Source organism: Mastomys coucha, chromosome X (assembly GCF_008632895.1).
Source record: "Mastomys coucha isolate ucsf_1 chromosome X, UCSF_Mcou_1, whole genome shotgun sequence".
Lineage (NCBI taxonomy): Eukaryota > Metazoa > Chordata > Mammalia > Rodentia > Muridae > Mastomys > Mastomys coucha.
In genome coordinates, this window is record NC_045030.1 from 74,725,182 (window position 1) to 74,738,552 (window position 13,371).

The 13,371-nt window shown below is 41.5% G+C and overlaps 1 protein-coding gene across 5 annotated transcripts in view; it reads left to right on the forward strand.

Annotated features, from left to right (window-relative positions):
* The window catches only part of Nsdhl (NAD(P) dependent steroid dehydrogenase-like), a 28,772-nt gene extending 15,855 nt beyond the window's left edge, over positions 1-12,917 (forward strand). For all 5 annotated transcript variants that reach the window (XM_031363799.1, XM_031363768.1, XM_031363782.1 and 2 more), the window contains 5 exons: positions 2,811-2,957; positions 6,981-7,109; positions 9,040-9,182; positions 10,754-10,856; positions 11,681-12,917. In XM_031363799.1, coding sequence (XP_031219659.1) covers positions 2,811-2,957; positions 6,981-7,109; positions 9,040-9,182; positions 10,754-10,856; positions 11,681-12,007 — 849 coding nt within the window. In that variant the 3' untranslated portion in view covers positions 12,008-12,917. The remainder of the gene's footprint in view (positions 1-2,810; positions 2,958-6,980; positions 7,110-9,039; positions 9,183-10,753; positions 10,857-11,680) is intronic.
* Positions 12,918-13,371: the final 454 nt, after the last annotated feature.

Sequence of the window (13,371 nt, forward strand, 5' to 3'; positions counted from 1 at the left end):
AATTTTTAATAAAAATATTATACAATATTATCTCAGAGGCATCATGAATAGTTCCTTAATATATAATTGCTTTCCCAAATAAAGAGTTAAACACAAATGAAGATTTGACTGTGTATTTGATAACTATGTCAGTCTCTTAGTTCCCAAGATGCCTTAGTATATGTACTGTCTTAGTGCTGTTTAGGTTGTTCATTATCATGTAGCATATCTCAGGGTCTGTAATTTGCTAATTGCATCTCCAAGTAATCAGCATGTCCCTGTGCCATCTGCTGTTTCCTGTAAACTAGTAGATCCATTGTCCAGTAAGGCACCCATGGGCCACATACAGCCACCAAGCACTTCAATTAAGACAAGTCAGCAGTGAGAGGCACTTTAAAATACATATTGAAATTCAGAGATTGAGTAAAAAATCATTAAGTAGCTCAGTAATTTCATATTGATTATGTCCAGGTGCTACAAAATCTAGGCTTTGATAGGTTTACACACACACACACACACACACACACACACACACACACACACACATACATACACACATACTTTTTTTTTGAAACAGGTTTTGTTTTTTAGTGTAGACTAGCCTGGAACTCACTGTGTCAAGGATACTAGCCCCAAACTCACAGTAATCCTTTTGCTTCCAACCTCCAAATAAGTATGAAGCAAAGACTTGATGTGGTTCTGGTTCCTCCAATCCTAGTGCATCATGACTACAAACCCCTGTGCATGTATATGTGTGTGTACATGCATGTGCACATGCATACACACATATACACATGAGAAAGAGAGATTTTAGAGTTATTAAATACATTAGAGAAGAGAGTATTTGTCTTCATCCACGTTTCCTAGTTCACCACTGCTTCTCAAGGGCAGATTAAAGAAACTACTACTTCGCTGGGTGGTGGTGGCGCACGCCTTTAATCCTAGGCAGAGGCAGGTGGATTTCTGAGTTCAAGGCCAGCCTGGGCTACAGAGAGAGTTCCAGACAGCCAAGGCTATACAGAAAAACCCTGTCTCGAAAAACAAAAAAAACAAAACAAAGAAACTACTACTCAACATCTTTCGAAAGATGAGTCATACGTGCTTCTCCCCACCCAGTGTCAGAGGGATCCATCCCCATACCCAGGAGGAAGGAATGCTACACAGAGCAGCCGAAAAGAATCTGGCCAGACAAGCCTTGCTGGGTTTTCTTATTAACTGTGCTTATGTCTATGCTTCGGCCGTGCTTGTGTCATGAGACTGGAAGCTTGTACACCCAGGGTGGGCATGGAAACTCCACACTACTTCCTCAATACCTTACCCTGTGCATCTCTTCACTTGTACCCTTTGTAATTCCTTTGTAGTGAGTCAGTAAATATGTTTACCTGAATTCTGTTAGCCTCTTGCACAAGGGAATTTGGGAGTATAGTAACTATGGGTGCATAGATTCTTTTTTATCTAACACATTACTAAAGGAATCTATGCATCTATAGTTCCTAAAAAGAAAAGTCAGGTGGACAGAGGTCTACTTAGCAGAGGAATGTCAACTCAATAAATGTTTAGGGCGCAGTCAAGTTGAGAAAGTCAACATTTGCTGAGAAATGCTCCAGGACAGAAACCTCAGTGGGTGTTGTAAGTATCACCCCACAGATTTGGTAAGAATCTGGCAAGCAGCTATCACCTTCATTGAATGATCCAACTTGGCATTACCAGCAGTGCCCTGATAAGGATACACCAGCACAGATATGGAATGCTTGCCAAAACCATTAAGCCTGAATACAATCATGAATAAACAGACAAGTGCAAATTGAGAAGTCCATAAAATAACCTCTATGATCCTATGAAATATTAGTGTTGCAGAAGGCAAAAGGCAAAACTCAGGAAACTGCTCCAGATTAAAGTAAATGGAAAGAACAGAAGGGTCACATATGCATGGTCCATGCTTGGATCCTAAACCGCCAAATAAATATTGTCAGAATGATTAGGGAAGTTTAAATATGGAGTAACTATTACTTAAAAGTTCCTAGGAGCTGAGGAAATAGCTCAGTAAGTTCAAATCCCCAGAACCCACAAATAATTAAAAGCTGTGTATAGTCATGCAGGCCTGCAAACCAAGCATTAGGGAGGTAGAGATGGGTGACTTTCAGGAGCTTGTCAACCAGCTAACGTACCTCAAACAACAAAGGCGTCTTTTAAAATATAGGCAGTAGAGACAGGAGTTTGAGGGCAAACTGGTCTACATAGCAAGTTCCAGACCATCTGAGGATACATAGCGAGACTCTGTCTTAAAAAACAAAAAAATGTAATTCTTTTTTCCTCAAATGAGTTTATTCCTCTCTATTTTCTACTTTCACTAATAACCCTTATTCTTACTGATAACCAAACTGCCTTGCCTTTGGCCAGTAGGAGTCTCTGCGTATTGGTTCTTGAGTCTTTTTAGTCTCTAGTAGGCTTAAAGAGCCTTACTGATTCCTGGTTCATTTAGTATGTTTACTGCCCCAGATTTGCAGCCACTTGTTTGTCTTAGGAGGTTCCTTCTAGAAGTTAATGAAACCTGCTTGCTTTATAAATCTCCTTCCTGTCACTGTATTGTCTGGCTTCCAGTACTCCCATTTTATTCAGGGCAAGGTAATAAGAAGGGGACAATTAAAAGAAAACTTGTTTTTCTCCCACATGCTTTTGTGTAGTTTGAGTCTTTTACAAAGTATGGTTTTCTGTTGCTTATATAATTATAAAAAGCTAAAAGACCTACAAACCACAGATGACAGAATGTGAGAAGGCTGCTGACCTGCCCTAAACTGGAATGATTCTTTTGTCTTTGTGTGCTTTTCCAGGACCTGTACCCAGCTCTCAAAGGTGTAAGCACAGTTTTCCACTGTGCGTCACCTCCGCCATACAGTAACAACAAGGAGCTCTTTTATAGAGTGAATTTCATTGGCACCAAGACTGTCATTGAAACCTGCAAAGAGGCTGGAGTTCAGGTAAGGGGAATGCTGTGGTGATGAGTATCGGGAGCATGTGCTTGCTTTTTTAGAGGAAAGGAGGGGAAGTAGTTCTTGTTACTGTCTTCCTGGGCCTATCCAGGGTTGCCTTTTACATGTTGAGAAGATACTAAAACTTAAGCTCTGGGCATCAGTTGATATCACAGAGGACCACTTGGGGTTATACGCTTCCAATACAGAGGCCATCTTAATGCTTAGGTAGACTAAGGCCTATTTGTCTTTGCTATGAAATTTGAACATTGTTTATTTTCTCTGTCCAAATAGCATGTACTTAATGTTTTACTTTGTAACCCTTTCATACATGCATTCAGTGATACTAACTAGATTTACTTCCTTGTCTAACCATTACCACTGTCCATCCCTAGTCATGTAGTAAGCAGCAGGGCTCCGTTCTTCTGCCCCTCCCTAGCTTGTGGCAGCCACCACTCTCTGTCTATCTCTCTGAATACTTTAGAGAGCTCATATGAGCCGTTCAACCCACGTTTTTATCCTTTTACTTGTCACATTACAGTATCCGTAAGGTCTGTCCACATTGGAGCATGTCAGAATTTCCTTTTCCTTTTTCCTTTTTCAAGGCTAATACTCCCCTTTAGCCTTGGACCATAGTTTATTCATTCATCCATTAATAGACATTTGTGGTGCTTTCACCTTTGAGCTGCTATGAATGGAGGCGACAAATGCCTCAGTCCTTGCTTTTGACTCTTTTGGGTTAGTACTAAGAGGTGGGATTCCTGAACCATAAGATAATTTTGTGTGGAACTTTTTTTTTAAAGATTTACTTATTTGTTTTATGTATATAAGTACACTGAAGCTGTCTTCAGACACCCCAGAAGAGGGCATCAGATCTCATTACAGATGGTTGTGAGCCACCATGTGGTTGCTGGGATCCAAACTCAGGACCTCAGGAAGAGCAGTCAATGCTCTTAACCACTGAGCCATCTCTCCAGCCCTGTGTAGAACTTTTTAAAAAGAATCATCACATTGTTTAACAACCTTGCTTATAATTTAAAAGGAAAAAAAAGGAAAGCACTGTTGCTTATATCTGATAGAAACCTATCATGACTTAGGCCAAAGGACATAGAGATTTTAGCCTTGTATCAGCTTACAACACTGTTAGAAATCTGCTTCTTAGAATGGAAGACCCTAATGGAACCCCAGCCTCTAGGTCCAGCATCTCACTTGCTTAGAGTGAGTGCTCCATGCCACAGGAACTCTGAACTGAGGAAAAGGGTACTTCTAATAATTTTCATGGTTACTTTTGGCCAGTTCCCAGTAACCAACCAGCCCAGCAGGAATAGGTGAGGGGGAGCTCTTCTGGATTCCCATTGGTTAAAATTCCCATCTGCCAATCAAATTAATGCATAAGCAGGAAGTAGAGAGAGATGGATGCCAGTATTCAGTTAGCTTCCTCCTTTCTTCCTATTCAGGACCCCAGCCCATGATCCCCTGGATGGTAGCTTTTCCTCCATAATTGAAACCTCTGTGGAAGTGCCAGAGATGTATCTCCTAGGTAATTTCAAACCAACTGTCACACTCAGCTGTACTTTACACTTGACAAGACACTTCGCCCTGCTGCACTTGTCACCTACTTTTTCTCTTCTTAAGTAGTCAAGAGCTATTCATTCTACACACCTCTGGTGTAAGGTATTGGCTTGCATGTCCGAGAACTTTATAACAATGGTGTCACACTAAACATGTATTTCTGAAACTTTTTTCCACCAATACTAAACTTTTGAGCTTTATATATCTTGATATATGTAGCTCTTGTTCATCCTCTGAGGGGGTAGACATCTTGGTGTATAGGAGCAAAGAAATTGATATGAGGGACATTTTTTTTCTAATACCCAAAACAAAGTCTTTAATGCATTTTATCTCAAACTTTTAAAATGTTACTTCCATACTTAAGGCTAATTAACCAGGAATCATGATTGTATGCAAGATTGATTTCTTTTTCTTGCCAAACAGTTAACCAGTTAAGCATGTTGATGGCTTAATCCAACATTTGTGCAAACACATGCCTCCTGCAGCGTACTTTGGGCATTCTGTCCTGCCGGAGTCTGTTCCTAGGTTTTCTGTTTACTGTACTGACCTCTGTTGTCATGACTGTAGCATACATATCAGTATTTGATGAAGCTGCTGAGATTGTTACTGCAATTGAATTTATGTCCTGGAAAACTTTTAAAAGAGCTGATTTCTTTCTACCATTTAGTCTTCCTTTCTTTTTCTTTTCTTCTGTTTTTTCCTTCCTTTTTAGTTTTTTCGAGACAGGGTTCCTCTGTATAGCCCTGGCTGTCCTGGAACTCACACTGTAGACCAGATTGAACTCAGAAATCCGCCTGCCTCTGCCTCCCAAGTGCTGGGATTAAAGGTGTGCACCACCACTTCCCAGCAAATCGTCCTTTCTATAAATATAAAATATCCCCCAATTGGCAATGCCACTCATTGATATTGTACTGTACTTCACAAATGTTTTATACATCTTTTGTTGAATTTATTCATGTGTACCTCGTCATGTGTTCAATTTCTGCTGATGTTTAGAATATGGCTAATTTTCATAATACACATATATATACATATGGTAGTTTAAGTTTGGGGGTTTTTGTTTGGTGTGTGTGTTATACACACACACACACACACACACACACACACATGCACACACACAAACTTACATGCAGGAGTTTTCAAAGGTCAAAGGCATCAAATCCTATTGGAACTGGAGTTATAAGAGGTTGTGAGTCATTCGACAAGGGTGTGGGGAAGCCAACTCAGTTTCTCCTCAAGAGCATTAAGCACTCTTAACCACTGGAGAACCATCTCTCCAGCCCCTAATTTTCCTATGTTTATTGTGAATTTAGCTAGCTTGCTGAACTGTTAATATTTTCTATAGGCTTGCCCATGTTTTTTATATAAGCATTTTATTTTTTCATTTCTATCATCTACTAATGCAGCCATCCTCAACCTCTGGGTCATGACCCCTCGAAGGTCACATAGCAGATATCCTATGTGTCAGATATTTATATTACAATTTATAACAGTAGCAAAATTGCAGTTGTGAAGTAGCAATGAAATAATCTTATGGTTGGGGGTCACCACAACATGAGGAATTATATTAAAAGGTTACAACATTAGTAAGGTTGAGAACCACTGCACTGATGAGATTAATTTCGTTTCTTGGTTTTGTTTTGTTTTGTTTTTTGTTTTTTTTGTTTTGTTTTACTTTGTTTTATGTTATTCGAGACAGGGTTTCTCTGTATAGCCCTGGGTGTCCTGGAAGTCACTGTGTAGACCAGGCTGGCCTTGAACTTAGAAATCTGCCTGCCTCTGCCTTGCAAGTGCTGGGATTAAAGGCATGTGCTGCCACCACTTCCCGGCTTGGTTTCTTATTTTTTAAACATTATAAATTAGTTTTTGTCTTCTCTTACCACTATGGCTAGGACTTGTAGAATGATGTATAATAAAAGAAGCAAACAATATATATAGCTAGCTTCTTTCCTTTCTTCCTTTGGTCTTTTTTTTCATAGTGCTGCTGTGGACTGATCCTAGGGCCTTACACATGCTAGATGTTTGGCTCTACTAGCGAAGTATGTAAAGCATGACTAAAGTTATATGTGTATGCATATGTATGTATTCACATGGCAAGATTGGTTTCAGAGTATCCAGTAGAATTTTGCAAGCAGAAATTTCCCTACAGGTTGGTGGTCCACCCTTCCCTCCATGGAGAAGCTCTCCTATAGTGATCTACCATGAATAGTGTTAGTTTTGATGTCTGCCTCAGATGTGATAGGATGGAAAAAATAAGAGCTACTCTTTTAGATTGGAATACCATAATGTGTCCAGAGTTCCTATGGCTACAAAGGTAGTGATCTTTGGGCTATCTTAGAAGACATAAAAATGAAAGATACTCTAGCAAGTTACTTGGAAATGCCCTAGAAAGGACTTGCTTATACAGTTTGAATAGCAATAATTCCTGACTTGTGTTGTCCTTTGAATTTTTTCTTCTAGAAACTCATTTTAACCAGCAGTGCCAGTGTTGTCTTTGAGGGTGTTGACATAAAAAATGGAACTGAAGACCTCCCTTATGCCATGAAGCCTATTGACTACTACACAGAGACCAAGATCTTGCAGGAGAGAGTATGTACTTTAAAGCCAGTTAAATGAGCAGATACCTCAAGTGTCTCCATTCATAAGAAAAAATATCTATGAACATGGGAATGTTAGTATTTTGAGGCCCAAGTACCCAACATAAGATGTAAATTCATGTATGAAGTTAAATTTCAAGAGGATAGAATATCTTAATGTGGTCAGATACTGTTCTCAGTATTTTCTGGGAACTACTTCTTTCACGCTCCAAAATGATCTCATATGGTAGGTACTCTTTCTTATCATCTACAAATTACTGGAAACTATCCTGATTTGCAGAGGAATACAGAGTCTTCATCAGGGATCCCATAACTTCCATGTAATTGGGTTGAGCACTGTGGTTGCAAGGACACTGAGGATCCCAGAATGTAGACTGGGCAGCTGTGGACTTCCATCTCTTAGGCCTTTACAGCATACCACACACTGTGGTTCACTCTTCAAGGTGGTACTCATAAACTGAAACACTGAACTGGCATGGGTCTTACTGTTCTGCCTTTCCTCAAATTCAGCTCAGAACAAGCCACAGTCACATAGAAATCACAGCAGAGGCTGTTCTCAGCTAATTAACAGTGACTTCCTAAATCAGATATGGCCTTTGACATGCTAAAGTCCTATGTCCATGCTATGTCCTCCTACTCCATGGAACTAGGCTTTTAAGGAAGACCAAACCGTACAATGACCCTCCTGATAATTAGTTACCTCAAGCCTGGCCTCAAGTCATGCACTGGCTTGGACTTTTGGGTATTCAGCTGGAAGTCAGAAAAACTGGAGGTGACTCCAACAGTAACTTAATCTTGTTTTCCAGATCAACACTTTAAGCCCTCTTAATAATAATAATAGGTCATCTTTAGGATTAGTCCAGAAACTCTTCAAATTCCATTCTCTTTAGCACTTGAGATCACCATGACAAAGGCCATTTGAAGGCTTGCTCATTCTCTTCAGCACCTGCATACATATTTTGCCACCTTGTTTTTACTAACAATAATAACAAATCATTTGGGAAATTACTTATGAGGCAAAACCTCTTTCTTTGTATAGTCATGCATCATAAGGATGAAGACATGTTCAGAGAAATGCATCATTGGATGCCTTATCATTGTGGGAACAAAGAGTATACCTGAAAAGCTCAGACAGCTATGGTACCTCTAGCATATGAGACCACCAGTATGTGTCATTTTGTGTATATGTGTATGTCTACATGAAACAGAGGTATATGGACATGTGCATCTTTGTGTATCATCTTCTGGAATGTTGCCTACCTCCTGAGACTAGTCATTCATTGACCTGGAACTCACCAGTTAGACTAAACTGGTTGTCCATCAAGCCTCAGGTATCCTCCTGTGTCTGTCTCCATAGACATGGGATTATAAGCATGCACCTCCACACATTTTGACATGGGTTTCGGGGAATCAAATTTATATCCTTGTGCTTGCAAAGTAAAAGCTTTGCTGACTGAGCCAGCTCCTCAACTCTATGTGTCTGTTGTTGACTCAACTGTTGGTTACATGGTGCATGAGTATGCTTGAAGCTTTGCACATGCCACTGAATTCAGGGCTCTTTTGGTGGTAGCAGCCTTGTTGGAGGCTCAAGACTACCTCACTAACTAGAACTCTCAGACCCTTTCCAGCAATTGAAGAAACCAGGGTACACCTTCTGTAAATAGCCATTACACCCAACCTAAGCTTTCTGATTTCATCCTAGTAGTTGTTAGCCAGTTTTCTCCTGCCTTGTTGGTTTTTCAGGGACAGATGGGATAGTTATAGTGTGCTGTCCCAAGGCAGACAACTGTCCAGTGGCCTGTACACACACCAAATATGTCATCAGTCTGCCTTCTAATAGGGAGTACTCCACACATATTAAGGTACTACCTTAGCTCAGGAAAAGTCTTACAGTGGCTCCTTTCTCTTCTGCTCTTTTTCAGGCAGTACTTGATGCCAACGACCCTAAGAAGAATTTTTTAACCGCAGCCATTCGTCCTCATGGCATTTTCGGCCCAAGGGACCCCCAGTTGGTCCCAATCCTAATTGATGCAGCTAGAAAGGGCAAAATGAAGTTCATGATTGGGTAAGGCAGCTCCCATTGCTCTCTGTCCCCTTCTGACTGTGATCACACATGTAGAAAATGATTTGAGAGTACCAAGAAGTATTGTATGCCTGTCTGAGTCTATTCAGGCTTCTTTAACAAAATAGTATAATAGTATAATCTGGGTAACATCACAAACAGGAGTAACTCACAGTAGATCACAGTTCTGGACGCTGAGAAGTCCAAGATCAGCTGTCAGCAAAAATTGATATCTGCTAAGAGGCCTTAGCAGTGTCTGCTAAGGACTATCTAGTCCTCTTACCTGCTGTGTATCTTTATGTGGCTCCTGTTCCTCAGGGCAGTGCTCTCATGTTCTAATCACCCTGTAAGGTTTCCATCTCAGAACACCAGTGCATTGAAGATCAGATTCCAACAAGAATACTGAGGAAACACAAACATTTAGACCATGCATGTGAGCTTCTCTGTTGTCCTCCATGTTGATTTCCTGAAAGTACTAAATCAAATCCCCAGTTCTTAAAGCAACAAAAATTGATTCTCAGTTATGGAAACCAGAAGTCTAAAATGCAGCTGTTGGCAGTACTAGCTCCTGACTGCTGTGAGGAGCCCACAGGCCACTGAGGTTTGCTGCTCCTTGCATACCACTGTATCACTCCTACCTCATACCTCTGATAAAGACATCAGCATTGAGCTAAGATTTCTGCTCTAGTCTTACCATAACTGATTTCATCTGCGAGACCACATTTCAACATACAGTCACTTCACAATTTCCAGAGTGGTATAAGCTTTGGAAGGATACCATTTAGTGCTGTACATTCTTGCAGGTACACTGGGAAAAGCTGTTGAATGTGGTTAGGAATTAAAGAAGCTAAAGCTCTGGAGGAAAGCAATGACCCTTGACTCTTTGCATATAGAAGGCAGTTCTTATGTTTAAAAAGTAAAGGATGACAGTGGATGTGGTTGACTGCTAAACATCCTTGTCTTGTCTTTTCCTTTTTCTTTGCTTTGTTTTCTTTAAGACAGGGCTTCTCTATGTGGCCCTGGCTGTCCTGGAACTTGTTCTGTACACTAGGCTGGCCGCAAACTTAAGAGATTCTCCTGCCTCTGCCTCCTTAGTGCTGTGATTAAAGACATGCACCACTGTGCCCAGTGCCTCTTCTTTTACATTTCTTTTTTCCTCTTTATCCCTGTGCCTTGTCTTCCTGTACTTACTAAATCTCACTGATCCCCTGACTTAAAACTTTGAGGGATTACAGAGGTAGTGCTAGAAAACTGGGAGTTCATTGGCGAGTTGTATCCTGGGTAAGTGTTCAAGATATATACTTCAAATCTGAGCCTAAGAAGATACGTTGGTATTGATCCTGCTAGGACATGTAGGACACCATGCTCTCATATTCAATATTTCACTGCTCCCAAGGGCCCCAGTAGTTCTTCATGGCCACATTTCCTTACCTGCTATAATCACTTAACTGTACCAGAGGCAGGCACTGTTGAGGTAGAAGTGGGTTAGTTTATTGAATGTCTTAGTGCTGGGACTTTGTGGGGCCAGCATCCAGATACTCAGCACAACTTAAATACTTCCTGTGTACCCACAGAAATGGGAAGAACCTGGTGGACTTCACCTTTGTGGAGAATGTGGTTCATGGACACATCTTAGCCGCCGAGCACCTCTCCCGAGATGCAGCTCTAGGTGGGAAGGTAAGCTACTTGCTTCTCTCAGCACTTTCGGATCTTCTGGGAAGTTCTGTACCATAGCAGCTGACATCCCAGGACGGATCCAAACCTCAGGGCTTTTTATTCTCTAGAGCTCCCATGCTTACTCCAGGCCTGGCCACATGTACATTGGGCAGATGCCTGCTCCTCATTTTTCTCCTCCCTATAGTCCAGATCTTCATCTTCCCTCCCACATGGCTCATATTGCTCAGGCCTGATACTCCTCTAGTAAGTGATGCATATGTACTCCCTGACATTTGGTATCCAGAAGTAAGCAGAGTTGAGAGAATCAACTCTGTTCCTCCCACCTTGCCTCCTATGTCTCAATGCTAGCTCTGTAATCCCTCCTGAGTACTCAGTACTCTTTTCTCCCCTTGAATATTTAACATTTTCCTACTTTGGGGATGGTTGGAAATGGGGTGGTTATAGCTTTTGGTTTAAAAGATCTAATATTGATCTTACATGCAAAGATAAAACCAAATGTAACCTACTAAGTGCAAGCTAAACTTCACTTAAAGTCCTGACCCTTTTGTAGAATTTGTATCACCTCCCCTCTTTGCCCTTAAACACTGCCCATTCTGAGAGTCTAAGACAGACACACTGCTGTAGCTAGGCATGCGACGCCTGATAACACAACCTCACCATGTGGTGCCCCTGCAAAAGAGATGGGGCGGGCAGGACAGTGTACCTCTTTGTTTTCCACAGAAGAAGCTGGAAGTGGAGCCAGCAAGTTGAACTTAGGGACCCATGTGTGGCCCATTCACTCTAGCAGCTGTGCAGGACTCTCTAACTTCATGTTCTTTTACCAGGCATTTCACATCACCAACGATGAACCAATCCCTTTCTGGACGTTCCTGTCCCGCATTCTGACAGGCCTCAATTATGAGGCCCCCAAGTACCACATCCCCTACTGGGTGGCCTACTACCTTGCTTTCCTGCTATCTCTACTGGTGATGGTGGTTAGCCCCCTCATCCAAATCCAGCCAACTTTTACACCAATTCGGGTGGCATTGGCTGGAACCTTCCACTATTACAGTTGTGAGAAAGCCAAAAAGCTCATTGGGTACCAGCCACTGGTCACCATGGATGACGCTGTGGAAAGGACTGTGAAGAGTTTCTACCACCTGCGGAAGTGAAGCTCCCCAGTGCCCTCACCAGTAACTTTCTCCTCTCTCTTCTGAAGAACAAATATCCTTAAGTGAGTTTCTTCTGAGCTGTGTGCCCCCTTGCTGGTTAGATGGTAGCATACCTGACTCCCTCCATGACATTGGAGGTGACAACAGGAGACATTTCTCCCAGGATAGCATTGGACTTCTCAGGCAGACACACTGCTGCAATTATCACAGTCTACTGCTTTGGTCTTTCTCTCTCCCCAACCCTCCTACTTCTGTCTCCTGGGTTCATTATCAGAAAGGCAACACTAAAGTGAAGGCTTCATTCAGGGTCTTAAAAATTGAAGCAAAACCAGAAATTGTAAACACACAGTAAGACGGCAGACATACATTTTATATGATCCCAGAATAATAGAACTATTAGTGGCTGTAATCCCCAGTCTTAAGGATAAATCCACTGCTGTTTCCGCGCTCCTTCATATACTGTCAAGGTCTCTTTCAAAGATGGTTTGCAGTGTCTGCCTCCATTGTTTTTCCATAAAGCATTTCCATTTATCCACAGAGTCTGGTGTGGTCTTTATTGCTCAGTGGTGATGCAATGCATGGTACAGTGTATGCTGTGTTAGCTGGCCAGCTCCTAATAAATAGGAGATGTTGGGCTGCTTGGCAATAAGCCAAGAGTGGCCTCCTTCATCACCATGATGTTTGAGTGGAAACTCCTCCATGAGATGGTGCAGGATGGGCTACAGACATCTTTGCAGCTCACTTCACAGAACATTATCAGGCCACCTTCCAAAGAGTACAGGCCCCTAACAATCCAGCCATTTCTGTTCTCTGAACTCATTGAAATGTATTCTTGAAAAATTCTAAGTTCTTCATCACTGTTCAAGATTAAGAAGATGATTGGCGGAAAATACAATAAAGAAATAAAAGCCATACAGTTTATGTTGCTGGCTTATTAGCTCTGCCTGGGGGATGGCCATGCTAAGCTGCCAAGGCATTCGGATATAAATGTAATGGAGTTATAATCAGAAACCCCTGAAGTATGATTAAAAAAATAATGATTGTCTATGCAGTTATGAAAGACAAAGTAAAGTAACATAGTTTCTTGAGAACAGGTGATGCACCGAGGTTGGACCTTGAAGAATGAAGAAGAGATGGTCACTGAGTGCATTTCTGACTAAAGACATCAGTCTAATAGTCAGCAGCATGTCCTTCTTGACCGTATACAACTTCAGTTCAGTAAAGGACACAAGTGGAAAAGCCAGCTTGGGAAGCAGTAGGGTATTGGTCAGACTAAAGAGGGAGGCAGGGAATGACCTTTAGTCTGTAGGTATAGACAGCCTGTGATGGTTCGTACAATTAAAGATTTTCTCAATGGAGAGAAA